The sequence below is a fragment of the Ochotona princeps genome, chromosome 1, assembly GCF_030435755.1.
Source record: "Ochotona princeps isolate mOchPri1 chromosome 1, mOchPri1.hap1, whole genome shotgun sequence".
Classification (NCBI taxonomy): domain Eukaryota; kingdom Metazoa; phylum Chordata; class Mammalia; order Lagomorpha; family Ochotonidae; genus Ochotona; species Ochotona princeps.
The window spans coordinates 87,070,610-87,089,637 of record NC_080832.1 but is presented as its reverse complement, the minus strand read 5'-3'; the positions used below and the strand labels follow the sequence as shown (position 1 = coordinate 87,089,637).

General features: G+C 34.3%; 1 protein-coding gene across 2 annotated transcripts in view; it reads left to right on the top strand.

Annotated features, from left to right (window-relative positions):
• The window catches only part of ADGRB3 (adhesion G protein-coupled receptor B3), a 726,224-nt gene that overhangs the window by 262,314 nt on the left and 444,882 nt on the right, over positions 1-19,028 (top strand). For both annotated transcript variants that reach the window (XM_004580472.4, XM_004580473.3), the window contains 2 exons: positions 2,700-2,861; positions 8,731-8,895. In XM_004580472.4, coding sequence (XP_004580529.2) covers positions 2,700-2,861; positions 8,731-8,895 — 327 coding nt within the window. The remainder of the gene's footprint in view (positions 1-2,699; positions 2,862-8,730; positions 8,896-19,028) is intronic.

Sequence of the window (19,028 nt, the reverse complement as noted above, 5' to 3'; positions counted from 1 at the left end):
GGTCAGAAATTAAGACCCAGATTAGTCTATACTGATCTCCAAGGATACATGTGCCAAAAATAGTAGGTTTTCTGCTACAGTGTACTATTTTAATGTTACTGAATATTTTAATACCTTATTTGTAAGTACATTAGGTATTTCTCACGATTACCTAATATTCTCAAACAGAATAGTACTCTTAACAAAGTGGAAGCATAGAAAGTATTGGAAATGTCACTTGAAACAATTACATTTAAGTTGTGACATGACCTTTTTTTGTTGGGAGGCCATTTTTTAAGTAAGTGGCAAAAAAAATTGATTCAAAATGTGGAAACAAGTATGTCTTGTTTCTTTCTGATTAGCAATAAGAATTGTGCATTTGTAGAAAAGAACACCAGTTCTTAATGTTCAGAGCAACATAATTTTTATGCATTTGCACAAAATGTATGTAAAAGTTGGCCTTGAGTCTAACTCATTGATTGGCTTAAATATAATATTTTTCTGTCATTATAACAATGCAAGAGAAAAACAGACTTGTTTGTGGAAAATTATGGCCGATTTTATGCTTAACTTTGGTCATTTCACTCAGTATGAAATTCATATTGTTATAATTTTTGTATTTCAGTTGACAACATACAACCATATTATGTATCACCTAATCTCATCGCAGATCAGTTTCACAAAACAATTCAGTATGTTTTCTAACTTTCAAATTGATTTTTTCATTGCTTAAATACACATATGTGTGTATAATTTTTAATGCTTGTTATATTATTATATTATTTCTGGGTTTGATTGAGGCATAGCTTTAAACATTGTTCTAATAGTCATTCGAAGATAATTTCTTGAAGTTTAATTTGTGAGGATACAGAATAGTGAAATAATCAAGAGTGATCTAGATAATGCTCCCAAGACAAATGTTGATCACCTATTAAAATAAAGTCTTATTAATGGAATATGACATTCCAATTACTACTTCTAGGCACTTTTGATATATGCCCAGCTGTAAATTCTTAGTCATCTATGCCTCTGAGTCCATAATACAGATCAATATAGCAGCAAATGCTACTTAGAATGTTCTGTAAAATATTACTTTTCTACAAACTGGTTGTTCTGAGCTCCCATATATTAGCAGTTTTGACCAGAATGTAAAATCAACTACTTCATCCAGAACATGTTTTATCCCAGCTAATGTTTCTCTCTCCTTCTCTCTTTCTCTCTCGCTCTGCCATTTCTCCTTATTCCTTCTTTCTGTGCTGTCTCTTTCTAACTATCTTTCTTTCCTTCCTTCCTTCCTTCCTTCCTTCCTTCCTTCTTTCCTTCCTTCCTTCCTTCCTTCCTCCCACCCTCCCTCCTTGCTTCCTCTGAATCTCTAACTGTAGAAATCTATGTTGAGTTACATTCTGTTTAGTTGATTTCTTTTGCCCTTGAGCACCAGTTTGTAGATTGGCTACATGGGATGATACTTTTAGGAGTTCCTCTGTTATTTGTCAATTCTCCAAATAAAGTTGAACAAATATATTTCATCCTTCAAATTATTTTCAGAAATAATTTTTGATCAGAATGTAAAATATAGTTAAATTATTTTTGATCTATGCCGTAAGTGATGCTGTTGTAGAAATACTTCATCTATAACATTTTTTTAAAGGTACATTTTTTTTATTTGAAAGACAGGACCTGAGAGAGAGAGGGAGACTAAGTGGCCACAGATGGCCACAATGGCTACAGCTGTGCTGATCCAAAGTCAGGAACCAGGAGCCTCTTTTGGGTCTCACATGAGGGTACATGAACCCAAAGACTTGATCCGTCCTCCACTGCTTTTACAGGCCATAGGTAGGGAACCGGAATGGAAGTAAAGCAGTGGGAACATGAACTGATGCCCATATGGATGCTAGTGCTGCAGGCTGAAACTTAGCTTACCACACCATAATACTGACTCCTTCAGCTTTACAGTAACTAAATGATTAACATAAATAGTTACTGCTGCCACATTAATTACCAATATGAGTTTGGAGAAGATACAGGTTATCAAATGAGTTTTATAATTTATCTTGGGCATCATACCAGGAAAGAATTAGAAAATCATTGCAATGGACTTAGAAAATCTTAATTTTGAGACTCTATGGGCTATAACTTTAGACTATTAATAGATTGCAAGCATAGTTTTGGTGTGATCGTAAGTCTAAGAAAAATACTGAATTCAAAAGTTAATTGGATTTTAGGGTCCTGTTTTGGAATAAACTTTAGCTCATATTTAATCTTTATGGATTTATAGAGGAATATAAATTTCAGCGTTTAACACTATATCATATGCACATGGCTCCAGGGCTCTACCATATGTGACATTGGAAATATGTTCTCACACCAAAAGGAGCTAGGGAAGAGGGCATCAATATATCTCTGCCTATCGAAGCCATGAAGTCTGCTTAGAAATGTGTTTTGTTTTCCTTCTCTTGAAAGTGCAAAGCCTTAGGTTGGCTTAAAGAAAATTGCTTCAAAAATTATTTGTCTTAACATAAAAAAATACTGTCTGTGCATCAGTATTATATGCATTAGTGTAAGTTTCTTTTTTTACTGAAATGATTTTTTATGTGTTTTGATGTATTGTCATATTTTTACATTTAAAGTATTCTTGCATGTCATAGTATCTTTTTGGCGTAATGGTTTTTCAATGGAAATTCAAGACACTATTTCATGTTTATTTGTTGTTTTGCATGCAGGTGAATCTGGTGTGGAAGAGTGGTCTCAGTGGAGCACATGCTCAGTTACTTGTGGTCAAGGGTCGCAGGTGCGAACCAGAACTTGTGTATCACCTTACGGGACACACTGCAGCGGCCCATTAAGAGAATCAAGGGTTTGCAATAACACTGCCCTCTGTCCAGGTAGTGTTAGCAGCAACTACAACTGTGGATGTTATTGAATTATGTCATGCTACGCATTTGGAACAATTTGTTACTTTTGTATGAACTGGGTATAGATATTTAAGTTAGAGTGAATAAGTCTTTTAGTATTTTAGTATGTATGTGAATATCTCTGCTTTCAGAGCTGTCATAAAATTATGCAAGAGACATTTCCCTCCCTAATAAAAATCTAAGCTTTCTATTTCTGTATCTTTGCAATAGTATATAAAGTTCTATATTTTCAAAGGTTAAAAATGTCCAATTAAATATTCAAGAAAAAAATGTAATTCACCAGCTTACTAGTAATGTGATGTGTAGCCGTCTTTTAGGGTAGTATTGCTTAGGGAGAGATTTTCTGTGTTACATCAAAATTTTGTTCTGCAATTCACATAAGCATATTATAGATACAAATTATAGTCATACCACTGACTTAAAAATAAATGCTAACAGAAATTTGGCCCTTCTTTCTAGAAGATCAAAATACATGATTTTGTTTATCATAGACTTGTATAATTACCTACTTATTGTTTGGGTAGATAATTATAAACTTATTTATCACTGTAGTGGAAATTTTACTGCATTCACAACCTATCCAGATGGATATAAATAAGGGTACTGACACTGCAAAAGCCTTTTATCAGCTATATCATATAACAGATATATGATAATCCATTGAAAGATAATCCACATAAACTAATGTTCAACAGGTACATAGTTACAACCTTACAAAATGAAAAAGTCTAGAGGGTCTGTTTCACCACAATATGAGCATTCTTACTAATACAGAGTTTTACAACTGAGCATGCTTTAAGTGATAAATTTCATACTATGTAGTCATAACAATTAAAGAGGGTCTGAAGGTAAAGGAAAAGGTGGGCAGGTTATGGAGGAGGAATAATGCAGTAAATTGAGAATTGGATTATGAAAGAAATGGAGGCTAGTGGAGAAGTAGATAAGGATATAATTGAAAGCTAAGCAGGGAATAAAAAGTAAAGCAGATGAGGAAATAAAGACAGAATTAGGAAAGAAAGTAATAATAGGTGCCATTTAAAATACGAACATTCAGAGAAAATCGATGGGAATCATACAAGAAAAACATGATGTGAAAAATTAAAACACTCGGGAAAAATTGTTGAGGAGATTATAGAAGGAAGATGACAATGAAGATAAAAGTGAGATTCATTAACCACTCAGAATTGAAGCTCATTAGATAACAAGAGAAAAGGGAAAATATAACTTGGGATTTTGGAGATGAAATTGTCATACCACAATAGTAAATGCCAGTGTACTTTAATTAGGGTGAGAATAGAATCGATTGTGTGAGACAATGCTTAAAGCTGGCCTGAACTTAGAATATTTACATTAAGGGTTCTAGAATCATTGTTCTTGTGTATGAGAAAAATTGTCCATAAATAAACAAGTTGGCTTTGAAAAAAAAGTTGATTTCTTCAGTATATGTTTGGATCATCAAGAAACTTTAAACAATTAAGAATATTAAATGAACAGTGAATCTCCAAATGGAAGTGGTTAGTTCTTGAAGTATTCTGCAGTCTGGGGTTACTGTCTAGTGCTTAGCTATGCACATTCATAGGGTGGAGACAAGGCCGTCCGCTCTTGGCAAGAGACCACTGATTAAAACCTGTGGTGTGTCCAGAGAGCCCTACAGCAGGGTCAGCTCGCTGCTTCTTCACAAAACTGCCAAGCAGTCTAACTCTGGTACTGATGTCCAGAACAACAGTCTATGAAGATTTTTAACTTAAACCTAGTGGAGAAATATGTATGAGTTGGTAGTTCCTATTCATCTATATTCATATCAGGTTTTTGTCTTCCTAAATTTGGATAAATAGCCATAATAATAAAAATTCCAATTCTTAATATAGTTTAAGCTAATGAATTAAAAAGAATTTAAAGATTTGTGTTTAAAATTTTAATATGAAGAATAATTTAACAATTTGATTATTTCAAAAATTGCAGAAAAGGTATCCCACTAAAGGAAACTGGAATTTCTTCCATGTAGTTATTCTATTTGATATGAAATATTTTGTGAGTAATATGTTGCTTATTGTCTTGTTTACAAATATATACTTTCTCCTTGTTTATATAAATCCACAAAACATTGAAAAAATGAATTTTAAAAATGTAAATGTTATTTTAAACATCAGCTGGTTTTCAAATAATAAATCCTCAAGAAAAAACTAGCTCAGATTTCAATAGCTAATTAGTCACGCTAAACATTCCAATTTGTCTGGCTTTTATTAAATGAAAATGTCGAAGAAGGGATTATATTACATGGTAAAATCACTTTTTATGAAATATGTAGAATGATAGAAGTAATTTATATTCATCTGCATTATAAAAGCTGATAGAATTATTAATAAGCTACATTTCCCATATTAAAATTCCCAAACATTTTAAAATTGAATTGTATAATAATAACATTGCTTTTAATTTAGAATTTGAGATACCTGCCTTTTGCTAAAGTTTTGCTTTGAGAGACTGTTTTAAATGTTCATGTAATTCAGGTTAGACAAACATGGAGACAAACAGAAGTTAGTTGGGAACATTGGAGAGCTACATTCAATTATATATGTGCTATCCTGATTAAATTACATATTATTGTCTACTCTAGAGTTTCTCAGACTCTCCACTATTGGCATTTTAATCCCAGTAAGCCTATGTGTGTATGCACACGTTATGGGGGAAGTGGGAGGAAGTAGAGGCAAGGTGCTTTGGTGTGCATTTACAGTGTTTAATGGCGTCTCCTGCCTCTGCCCACCATATGCCAATAGTGTCCCTCTCTGCCTAGATTTTTGGCAATCCAGAATATCTCTAGATATTTGTGCATGTCCCCATGGGTGAGAACAATTGGTCTGTATGTATTCTCATGCTCTAGAAGTCTGTGTAGGCCAAGAAACGCTTTTGGATTTTTTTGAAGGGTCACTTTTGGTAAGTGTGATGACTATCATAAGCATGTAATTCTTAAGCAAAACAAAACAAAACAAAAAAAACAACTTCCACTTTAGGTAAAATCCAGTCTCAACAAGAGAAATTGTATGTGTTTGCTTCGAAATTTGGTGATAACATATTTTGCACACTGTATTTTTTTATTGCATTTCTAGGTACCACCAAGAAGGATATGATAATACAATAACCTAATATAAAGAAGAAAACTGTAGTAAAAGTGGATGAATTTTATTTTAATTATTTATTATTTATTAAAATTTTATATTGTATTTGCTAATACAATATATAATTTGTAAATATTATTTTACTTAAAAATAAAAATGTGCAATTTTTGATAAAATAAAATTTTCTAATCTTTAACATAAACCTCATGAACAGTATCCATAAACAATGTAAAGTATATTCTTTAAGTCCTATTAATTCATTAGTATCTGTGATAACAATTTGTTAATAATGGTGCATCCTTGTTGAATAAAAAATATAACCTTTCTAAACAATGTTCTAAATGCTTTAAAAATTTCTTTGTGAAAGATATCCCTCTGTAAAAAGTAGTAACATTAACTTTCTCAGAGTTTCACATTTGTGACTTAACTGAGTTATCAAAGTTAATGAACATTTCTGAGATTCTTGAAGAAAAATCTGCCAATTTAGCAGTCCTGTCTTTTGGGACTGTTCAATGCAGAATCAATGACAGAACAAAAAATATAAACAAGTTCAGAAATGTTAAATTAAGTGGAATCACTACATTTTATGTATAAAAATGTGGGAGCAATATATTATTTTTAAATGGGGGAAATATTGGTAAGAAAATTAATTAAAGTGACGTAATTATACATTGTCATGACAAAATTAATCCATGTAAATTATTTTTAAGATATTCTGCCATAGAAATTATAATGCATATGAGTGTGTGTGTGTATATTTTTAGGTAAATACATAGTTTTCGTAGAGACAAATACAGACTTGTTATATATTTACTTTTATCAATGGATTGTTTCAGGTTGGCTTTGATTATCCGATACCTTCCAAAAAAATGAAACATTCCAGAGTTTCCCAATCTCATGTTCCTTTTTCCCATGTTACTTTTGAAATCGTGTTTCATCATGTTTCATGGAATTTTAAGGAGCTTTTCATTAAATATTACTCCAATGCCACTAATTTTCATACTATTTGAACATTTTCAGAAGTGATTTACTCAGTGACAGAGGAGAATTGGATGCCTCACAAAGTATCATCTCTGAATTTATTACTAACTTATTTATTCTAGATCAGTATATAACTTTCTACATGTTATTATGTACTATATAGTGTTTATATAGGGGAATAATGACATCTACCAGCAGTTGATAAGGACACTTGAATATTGTATTCTTGAAAGTGCTGCTAAGTTCATGTTAAATGTTCTTACCACAAAGTATGAGGTAATTCATTTGTTAAATAGCTTGACTTAGCCATATGTGTTTTTACTATAACGAATTGGTCGACACAAACATCAACAAGATTCCAGATATAAAGGCACTTCAGAGATTTCATGGACATGGAATTAAAAGAAGCTTATTTTGGTGTAAAAATATGAAATTCACACCTAGTGTTTTTCAAAATGCTCATTTCCATAAACTTCTAAAATCCCCTTTGCATTGTACTTATTCATCACATTATTATACTAATATAATTAGTATACATAATTAATATAATCCATATATTATATGGGTTTTTGGTTACTCTACCACCATTGAAAAGATAATATTATTTTTGCCATTTTCTGCAGTAATTTTACACTCCTGTTACTTACTTGAATGGGTATCATGGAAAATATCTCAACTTTTTAACATGCAAGAATGTATTAAGACCAAAGTTTCAATTCAGCTTTTGAGCTGAAGAAAACATTTTTTTCTGTTCTTTTCTGTCCGTTAACCATGTTCTGATATTACTTATTGTCCCCAAAATAAGAATTGGGATGAGACTGATGATTTGACTTTGTGGGGAAGAAATCTCAGCTTTGAAACCTAATGGCCATTTTTAATAAATACCAACATTTACTCATAGAAATTCTTATATAGAAATACAATGTCATGCTGATGAAGTTCGATTTTAATGTAGAGGTATATTAGAAGTATTACTATATCCATAGTTGTACAACACAAATATTAGTGCATTAATTTTCATTAGAATTTATGTTAACTGACATTTTCAGTTTGGCCAAGTTGTCAGAGACAGAAAATCATCCCTGGCATCGTGGCAATCGAAGATCTTTGTATTTTGTCACTCATTTGGAAACATGTAAAAGAGGAAGTTCTTTGGCAATAATACAGTTTTATAAATTCCTCCTCTTACTCAGAAGATGGCAAGTTAAACCTCAATTTCTTGGTGGAAAAGTGTTTATTTTTTTTTCAAATGTGGTTTAAAAATCTATTTAAAATATTCAACTTCAATTTTCTGACTTTTTTATTTTCTAACACCTCAATTCCTTTAAATTCCAAAACTTTGCAAATGTTGGAGAAATTGATGTGACTTCTGTCTATTTCAATGTAAATTTAACTCTAGAAGATCATCTCTGTTGTGAGATAGTGAATTTTCTATAATCTTACCTTAGTTATGTTGCTTTGATGTAAAAATAAGTCATAAATGTTTTCTCATTGACAGAGCTACATTTATGTTTAAAAAAAAAGAAATTTAACAAGTAATTGTTCAAATTTAGAAAAATGCAGGTGTAATTTTCTATTATTTTTGTGAATTTTTAAATAACTTACATTTTACAAGCGATTGCAACTGACATGTTAAAATGCTTCTTTCTGACATTTGACGAATTATCTTAATTATGAAGCCTAAAAAAACTTTCCTGTAATCACTCTGCTTTGGTTGTTGAAGCTTCTTTACTTTATTACAGTACATGGAGTTTGGGAGGAATGGTCACCGTGGAGTTTGTGTTCATTTACCTGTGGTCGAGGCCAAAGAACAAGGACAAGGTCATGCACTCCTCCTCAGTATGGGGGAAGGCCGTGTGAAGGACCTGAAACTCATCACAAGCCTTGTAATATTGCTCTCTGTCCAGGTGAGTGTATTCTGCTTGCTGAACTTTGCATTTAGGCAATTTGTATATGGTATCTAGTGTACATAAGTATTATTGAGACGACAGCTTTCATCCAGAAGAAAGTAAGTCTTTTGCTTATTGTTAAACTGTTTTTCCTTTCCTTAACCTATGTATTTTCCTTTATTCTGTCATACGCAGTGGTGTCTAACATCCCTGAGAACCAACCAATGCACATATTTACTGAGTTGCTATAAATGCATACATTAATATTTTCCAATAAACTGACAGTTTATTATTCTTTCTAAGAAGATTATAGGGCCCAGTGTGGTAGCCTAGAGGCTAAGGTCCTCACGTTACACATGCTAGCGGAATTTCATATGGGTGCCAGTTCTAAACCTAGTAGCCGCACTTCTCATCCAGATCCCTGCTTGTGGCCTGGGAGAGCACTAGAGTACGGTCCAAAGCCTTGAGACCCTGCGCCCACGTGGGGGACCCAGAAGAAGATCCTGGCTGCTGGCTTCAGATCAGCTCAGCTCCAGCAGATGTGGCTACATGGGGAGTGAATCATTGGAGGGAAGATCTTCCTCTCTGTCTCTCCTGCTCTCTGTATCTGACTTTCCAATAAAAATAAATAAATCTTTTTTTAAAAAAGATTACAGAATCTTAAGGACCTAAGTTGATTATTCATTTATAGTGTAACTGGAGACTGGATTTAGAGTCAGACCTTCCAGTGTCATTCAAGAAGGAGTGGGAAGTTACCACTGATGATATATGAAAATGAAAGGTCTTTTCTAGGAAACCAGACTTTGTAGATCTCCTACAAGATTATACAATTATGCAATTATAGGCTATATGTCATATCAGTGTGTTTGTGAGGACTGTATAATTTATTTTTAGTATAAGTTTGATATCTTAAAGTTTTATTTCCTGTACAAATTTGAATTATATTTTTGTACCTTCTTGGTAATTATTTTAACCGGTAAATGTTTGAAATGCTATTATTTAGGTTATTGCAGCACAAAATAGATGTCTGAAGTAGATAAAACTAATTTCCAGGTTCAAGGAACTGTCAATTTATAAGAAAAAATACACTCAACTGGTAGAATTTCCCGGGATTAGCAAAGGCACATTTTAGAGAGCAGATAGATGTGGATGGCAAATAGCCAAAGCCAACAGGAAAAGCAAAGACCCATATAAATAATCACTGTCTACTCCTGGGGAGAATTCTCTCATTAGCCTACTTAGTCACCTGTTTAGCATGCAAGCAGCATAGGTGGCATCTCAGGAAAGCAGTGCTTCATACACATTATCCCACTCACATTCAGTCTCTTGCATCCTAAATCCCCTGAGCTAATATCCTACATAATAAGGCAATGTTTCAAAGTTCTAGAAATTCTGTTAGAAGAATGTAAAAACTATCCAATACATGTGTATGTAAAGATCGTCTAAAAGGTTTAATTGGCCTATTTACTTCAGAGAATGACCACAAGGTTACTACATGGGGTGATGTAGAGATAAAAATCATGGACGTTTAGAGAATTGCATTCTCATCCTCTAAGATTTTGTGAACTCTATGAATTACGACTATAATTAACCCAAATCAATATTTACATTACTGTAAATATGCTGGTGTCAAAATCATGATTACTTGTTTGTACATCACTTCTAGAAAAATCTGGTTATAAGACCATGAAATTCTGCCTTATTTCTCCCCCTCTCTGTAAATGCCCAGATACAGAGAGATATGTAAGTGTTTATGCCTTGCTGGCATTTTTTTTTAATGAAGTTGGAAGACTTATGTGGTTTTAAATTTCTTTTTTAAGAGCTGAGCTTGACATTTCTAAAAAATCAAATATATGTCACTTTATTTCTCCATGACTGGGACAAAATAGATAATATAGCTAAACAAAAATACCTTTCTGTAGAATGTTTTTTACTATATAGTGTTTATTATTTCTGTTACTTCAGTTGGTCCTTGTAACTACATGAATAAAATGGAACTGATCATTTATTGATAAGATGCTGTGAACCAGAACCAGATTTTTTTCATAGTCTATTTTGCATAAACCTTATCAGAGGTAAAATACTTGAATACCAGTGCAAAGAAATTATATTGTAGAATTCATACATTATTTTGCTAAGTTGGTGTAGTTGTGGTTTCTCTCTTAAGAAATAATCACATGATTTTTAAGCTAGGTTGTTTTTAATGTTATTGCCCTGTCTTAGAAATCACTCTAAAACTGCTAGAATGGATCTTTTTTCTTAAGTAAATTCTTCATTTTGTACATAATGTTTATCTCATTGATAAATTTAATCCTGCTTGTATTCTCTCATGTGGGAGTAATTTAACTTATTCTGTGCCTTTTTTAACTCCTGCCATTTTCATTCTACATCATAAAAATATAAATTCACACCACATTGTATAGTAAAACGTATTGGAATTTTCAACAGAGAACACATTTATATAAATTTAAATTTTTTTTAATTTTTTTAAAAGATTTATTCACTTTATTACAGCCAGATATACACAGAGGAGGAGAGACAGAGAGGAAGATCTTCCATCCGATGATTCACTCCCCAAGTGAGCCGCAACGGCCGGTACGCACCGATCCGAAGCCAGGAACCTGGAACCTCTTCCAGGTCTCCCACTCGGGTGCAGGGTCCCAAAGCCTTGGGCCATCCTCGACTGCTTTCCCAGGCCACAAGCAGGGAGCTGGATGGGAAGTGGAGCTGCCAGGATTAGAACCGGCAGCCCATATGGGATCCTGGGGCATTCAAGGCGAGGACTTTAGCCGCTAGGCCACGCCGCCGGGCCCTATATAAATTTAAATTTTTATCTTTTATATATATATATATATATATATTCCTTATTTGAAAGACAAAGTTATAGAAAAAATGTCAGAGACAGAGAAAGAAATGAAGATTCTTGAATCATTGCCCAAATGGCTGGGGCTGGCCCAGAGAGAAACCAGGAGTCAGGAGTTTCTTCCAGGTCTCCTACATGAGTATAGAGACCCAAGCAATTGGGCAATCTTCCACTGTTTTTCCAGGCATATTTGTAGGGCTCTGAATCAAAAGTGGAGCAGCTGGCACTAGAAATAGGGCTAGCTAGCACTGCAAGTGGTAGGTTAATCCACTTGGCAACCACAACAGCCCAATAATTTTACTTTTTTTAAAGAATTTTATTGGCTTATTAGAAAGAGATGATGTGAAAGATTTCTCCCATTTGCTGGTATGCTCCCCAAATAAGTGGGATGGGATGGAATGGACCAAATCAGTAGCCATGAAAGTCATGAACTCAGTCCAGCTCTGCTACAACAACTGAGCTGCAACTGCTGCCTCTCCAAATCTGCATTAGCAAGAAACAAGACTTGGTGAAACTGAGGCGTAAACTCAAGTATTCTGATTTGGGATGTGGGTTCTTACCTGCATCTTAACTGTTAAATTATATATTCACTCCAGACTCACCGTTTTTTTTCAAATACTTTTTTTATTCATTAATTACATTGTATTTTGCAGACTCATCTTTGAATATAGCTGTTACTCCTCTGATCCTTGGTTTCTTTGTTTCTACAGTGGTGGCTCTGTTATTTGCTGTTTCATAATCATGTTACGACTATGTGAGGCCAAAGGGGAGAGAACTCTGATAATATTATTAGTATTATGATGTTCACTGTCCTGCAGCCAGTGTCCGTTAGGATCACGCCGATGTTTGAAAAAGCTAAGTTTGATACTGTTGGTAATGAGAAAAAAAGCCAGCATAAGAAATGACAGGGAAATATACAGAGCTGTGTATGGGCACCAGTTCTAGTTCCAGCAGCTCTCCTTCCCATCCAGCTCCCTGCTTGTGGCCTGGGAAAGCAGTCAAGGACAGCCCAAAGCCTTGAGACCCTGCATCCATGTGGAAGACCTGGAAAAAGTTCCTGGCTCCAGGCTTCGGATTGGCACAGCACCGGCCATTGCGGTCACTTGGGGAGTGAATTATTGGATAGAATACCTTCCTCTCTGTCTCTCCTCCTTTCTGTATATCTGACTTTGCAATAAAAATAAGTAAATCTTTTTTTAAAAAGATACTAAGAGATTCAATTTTGTGGCAAGTGATTCTAGATAGTGTTTAAAGAAGAGAGACAGTTCTGCATTGGATGTTAGTAGGAAAAGGAAAGTATTTCATGACTAGTTATCTTAATGCATTTTGTAGGAGGGAGGACTAATAGCAATTGGTACGGAAGTAGCAGTCATTCATATTGATGCAGGAGAATGTTGGGCATTTCATGCATTGTACTCCGGCCTCACTATTGTCTTTGAAGTGACCTTGTATGATATTAGTGTTTTCTGAGATTATTTTGGTCCAATAAAAAGCACAGCAGATCTGTGAAAAGCCAGAAAACCTGCTATCAGTACAGGTCTTGGTGAAGCATCAAACTAGTCCTGTATAATAACTTCTCCCCTAGGCTAGATTCACTGTAGAATTCACTGTCTTCAATAACTTTGATTTTTATTAATGCTCAACTGTAAAAGTATGTTAGATATAGTGGAATATTTGCATTCTCTAGTTGGTCATCTATCTAAATTATATATATATATACACACATTTAAATTATATATATACATATATATTTATATATACATACATATATTTATATATATATACACACACACACACACACACCAAAATGAAATTTATGGAACCTTATCCAAATTTAAACACTTCAACGAATAAGAGAATATACATGCTTAAGTTCATTTTAAAGCATCATGCTTCATGGTAATTTTACACAGTATTTTACTTTCTGTTAATGTTTGTTCTCAGTAGTTCAAGATTAGAGCAGCCAATGATTCAAGTCCAATCCTTTTTCTCATTTCCCTTTTTCCATTTATCAATATGATTACATATATATTTGTGTGTACATATATGTGTATGTATATTTACACACAATTATATCTATATGCATGTAATTAAGTAATTGCATTACAGAAAAATGATTAATACATTAAAGAACTATTGGCAAATAAGTTTTCATTGATTTACTGAAATATATATAAATGAATCTAATTATATGATTCAGTGGGAAACAGTGTTGTCTGGATTTCAAAAGACATGGATTAAAATTCAGAACCAATTCTTCACTAGAAATACTTGGATAGCTTATTAATCAATTTTCTTATTCATAAAATACAGGATGTATTCATCACTTTTCTGTGATACTGATAAATCATTAAACTTATGTGAAAATATCTAGAAAAGTGTCTAATTGATATGTATTGGATGATGTTTACCATGATTTATATAATGATGCTAATTTAAAATTAAGGAATTTAAAAAAAATTGGGTTAAGTAAAATCTGGGTATCAGATAAATTTGGGGTTCAACAATTTTTTTATGTGTTCTAGAGGAACTCTCCCAGGTTCATTGTAGAAAGAAGTACTTATACATGTAGTTCCATCAGTTTATGGGACTAAGAAGGGTTTTGACATGCCGCTTGCTTCCAAGAAATGCACTGCTATGAGCTCAGACTCCCTGTAAGGATACTAGTAGTCCCTGGTTTTCAGGTGCATTTTCAAGTTCTCATGCAAAAGCAGACCTTCAGGAATATAAATGGATCCACATCTCTGTTATCTAGACTAAATTCAATCTTTGGACCTGAGATTTTGGTCCTCAGCAGTTGTGTGAGGATGACCTCTCAGTGGCCCCTCTGCAGGGAGCCATTCTGTTGGAGACAATCTGTGGGAGGATGCTAAACATTTGCCTGACCTTGGTTCAATGGTCCTGAATTGTCTTTGCATGAGGATGTTATCATTTGAAACTGAAATGCTGCCTCATTAACCTGCTATTTAATTAATTTGGGTTTTTATCTTCTTATCCTTTTAGTTTGATGTGACAATTGTGGAGGTTGTTATGTGCCTTTTTTTGTTTTTAGCCTTATCCTGGTAATATTGATATTCTTAGCTTATAACACTTTTCAAATTAATTCTTATCAATCTTGAGAAACTCTAGTGTACTGTTTGATTTTTTTTAAAAATTCAAGTTCCTCATTAACTTAAAAAAATCATTCTTCACCTTACTATGATTACTTATTTAAACTTTTAGTTCTAATTTTTAAGAATGATACTACTTTTGATTTTTCTTCCTTTGAGGTTTATTTTACAATAGGAAATTGGGAACAAAATTTTACTCTTCACTATGTAACCAAAACAAAAGGCTGCACTCTTCTTCATGTCAAACTTGCGCCCTGAGAGAGTTTTCCAGATCCTAAGGTGATTCACAATGCCATAAAAACCTGAACTCTACAGCTTCACCTTCAGAAACTGAGATAATTTTTTTATTTAAGATTCATTTATTTTTATTGGAAAAGCAGATTTACAGAGAGATAGAGATACAGAAAGACGTTCCATATACTGGTTCATCCCCCAAGTTGCCACAACGGCCAGAGTTGAGCCGATGCTAACCCAAGAACCAGGAACCTCTTCTGCATTGCGCACATCGGTGCAAGGGCCCAAGGCTTTGGGCCATACTCTGCTGTTTTCCCAGGATTCAAGCAGGGGAGCTGGATTGGAAGTGGAGCAACTAAGACATGAACTGGTGCCCTTATGAGATCCAGCGCATTGAAGGCGAGGATTTAGTCACTGGACCATCGTGCTTTGCCACAACTTAATTCTGCCCATAACTGTGCCCTACATTTGACTAAATCAGAAATGTTTAATCTATAGCAGTTTCTAAAGTGTTAGTTTTACTATTTAAAATATTTATGGTTTTTATAAACAGATACATACTATACTTTGTGGGTTTTTCTCCCTGTTTGATATCATCATCCCTTATTGGTCAAGATGTATCAATATGCTGAAAAAATTGTTTTGATATAAATGTGCCATAGAGTTGAATTTGGCCCCTCTACAGGGAAGACATTTTTGTTTCCTACGTAAACACCATTCCAACGCCATCTGTAGAGCAGGAAGATATTTATATAACAAAATAAGCCCCAGAATTCTAGCAATTTTGTCTTTGAAGTTGTAAATATTCTAGGTCTGGAAAACTTGGTGATTTATCATTTCATTGCTGAAATGAAACTTTAAGGTGTCCCTAGGATGACATTGGTATATAAGAGAGCAAATTGCATGATGGTATGATAAGTCTAATCTCTTAGCATTGTCCTAATTTCAAAACAGTGTTATTGTTCTCTATTCTTAGTCACCTTTGTACAGTGACTCATAAAGTAATAGGTACTTGGAGATTTTAAATTGGAAAGCAACATAAAAAGAAATTCAGCTGCAGGTGCTTATGATGGGTATGAAGAGAAACTGAAAATATGTGAAAAATGTAGATTCTGACCTTTTAGAGTATTGTAGAATAAACTATGTGTTTTAATGTATGTTTGCAATATGGTATCATGTGAAGGGGGAGTGGAAATGTTATATATACATTAACTAACTTTAAGTGACACAATTTTTTGCAAAGTATATGCAATATGGTACTGCTTGCATTATGTCCAAACTAGTATTCTGCATTCAATATAACTCAATGAAAAACTGTGATCCCAGAGCCATACACTCTTGGCCTGTTTGAACACAGGTTAAACCTGATTCAGCATGAGGATCCAACCTTCTCATATGTCATTAAGCCAAATATCTAAAAGTCAACTCAGATTCTTTGTTTTTCTATATTGCCCTGAATCTCTTATTTGTATATCCAGAAAATAATACAAAATCATCACTGATTATACCATAACCTGAGCCAAAGCATTAGTCTTCTAGGATGTCCCAGCACTCTTTCATGCCCTTATACTATCCATTCTATATACCACAGCAAATTTAAGTTTTAAAAATGAAATATATCTGTTTACTTCCCTTGTTTAAAATCCTCATATAACTGCCTTTCTTCCTTATTACATAATCCTTAGAATCTTAGGAATTCTGGCTTCTACATCCTGCTTGACCCTACCATTTCTTGAAATGTCTTGAGCTGATACCTGTCATGATTCCCACAACCCCCAGCCTCTCTTCAGTTCTGTGATCCTGAAGACCCCAAGCACCCTAATCACATTGATCTATTTACTGCATTGTCTTCATAATATCTTTTTCCTAAATCTATTTTATTTTTAAAGGATTTGTTTAAATTGGAAAGGCAGGGAGAAAGAGATTTTTATCTGACAGTTCTCTCCCCCAATGGCCATATTGACTGGGGCTGTGCTAGGCCAAAACCAGTAGCATGGAACTTCATATATTCTCCCACATGGGTGTCAAGGACTCAAGTATTTGGCCCAGTTTATGAATTCCTAGATGAATTGGCAGGAAGCTGGATTGGAAGTAAATCAGCTGGGATTGTAACTAACATTTTGATGTGGGATAGCAGCATTGCTAGCAGAGTCTTAACACACTACTATTACCCTGGCCTCCTTCTATACTCATTTATGTACCTGTTAAACATCTGCTTTTATCACAGTACCAAAACTGTATGCACATGAGAGCAGAGCTCAATATTTATCATCATAAAACTGTCAGAGTCTAGTCGAACACTGTCAACCATAGCTACAAGCTCTGTAAATATTTGCTTATCAGAACCTAGTGAGAGGAATTGTGGAAAGCATGTATTTTCAGTAGTCATGAAATTATTTTCTTACAGAATACCAAGAAGTGAGTCAGTTTTCAAGTAGCAGTATGGCATTAGAAATAAAGCTTTTAGGTCTTCTCAGGTTCCTCTGTGTGCAATGACTTTGGTAAGCAATGGCTTTCAAATGTTGAAAGACACCTAGACATCTGGGACTGTCAATGGCAGAGGAGAACCACGCTGTTGTCTTTCTATTAAACCCGGTGAAAAACTAAACCTAAGTTGAGGATTGGAGCAGAATCAGTGTCCCCAAGTATTATCTGCTCAGTTAAACTTCAGATGAAAAGAAAAAAAGCCAAGGGCAGGTTTCTGGCACAATGGTTAAGACATTGCTTAGAACACACATACCCATACCTGATTTAAGGAACCAGCTTTGTTGGGCCCGGCGGCGTGGCCTAGCGGCTAAAGTCCTCGCCTTCAACGCCCCGGGATCCCATATGGGCGCCGGTTCTAATCCTGGCAGCACCACTTCCCATCCAGCTCCCTGCTTGTGGCCTGGGAAAACAGTTGAGGATGGCCCAATGCATTGGGACCCTGCACCCGCATGGGAGACCTGGAAGAGGTTCCTGGTTCCCGGATTCAGATCGGCGCGCATCGGCCCGTTGCAGCTCACTTGGGGAGTGAATCATCAGACAGAAGATCTTCCTCTCTGTCTCTCCTCCTCTGTGTATATCTGGCTGTAATAAAAAAATGAATAAATCTTTAAAAAAAAAAAAAGGAACCAGCTTTGTTTCTGCTCGATCATGTTGCTAATGCAATCATAGGCAACAGGCAATGAGTCAGGTACTTGGTCTCTGTCACTCGCATAGAAGATCCAGATTAACTTTCAGGTTTCTGGCTTTGCCTCCCAGTCTTGTTTGTTTTGAACATTTAGGAAGTAAACTAGCTGCTGCAAAATTTCGCTCTGCATCTGTTTGCTTCTCTTTCTCTCTTTCTTCATGTTTCAAATAAGCAATGAAAATTTTTTTAAAAGGAATAAAGTCATCCCTTCTCTTTGAGGAGTTCTTAGAGGAGTGATTCTTTAAAAATATATGTAGGTTAGATAATATGATACATAGATTTTTAACTCTGAGAGGTAATGCACAAGTCTACCTGAATATGCTTAAATGTCTAAACTGAAAGTTTTAATTTCTACCTCCCAAACCATTCTGTCTTTTGTTTGTTCCCACTCAGTAAAATGTGACATTACCATTTCTTCAAATATTTTGTGGTTTACACCCTTAAAAAAAAGAGTGTAAAACTTAGCAGTTCAAAAATTCTAGGGTATCAAACTGAGGCAAGAATAACTACAAATAAAGCAATCGGGCACTTTGGGCACTAAAATAAATTTTCATGTATATGTAAAGGTCCTTTCCTTTCTGACCTCTCAATTTTCCATTTTCTCAGTAACTTGGACTGACATACTAAAGGAATAAATAACAGATTTTTTTTCATTGTATTTAGTAATGTTTTTTTTTCACTATTGTTTATTTTATCAAGTGAATTACTTTGTCAAGTCAATTCTTCTATAACACTGTGGTTCCAAGGAAGGATCTTCCGACCTTCAAAGCTA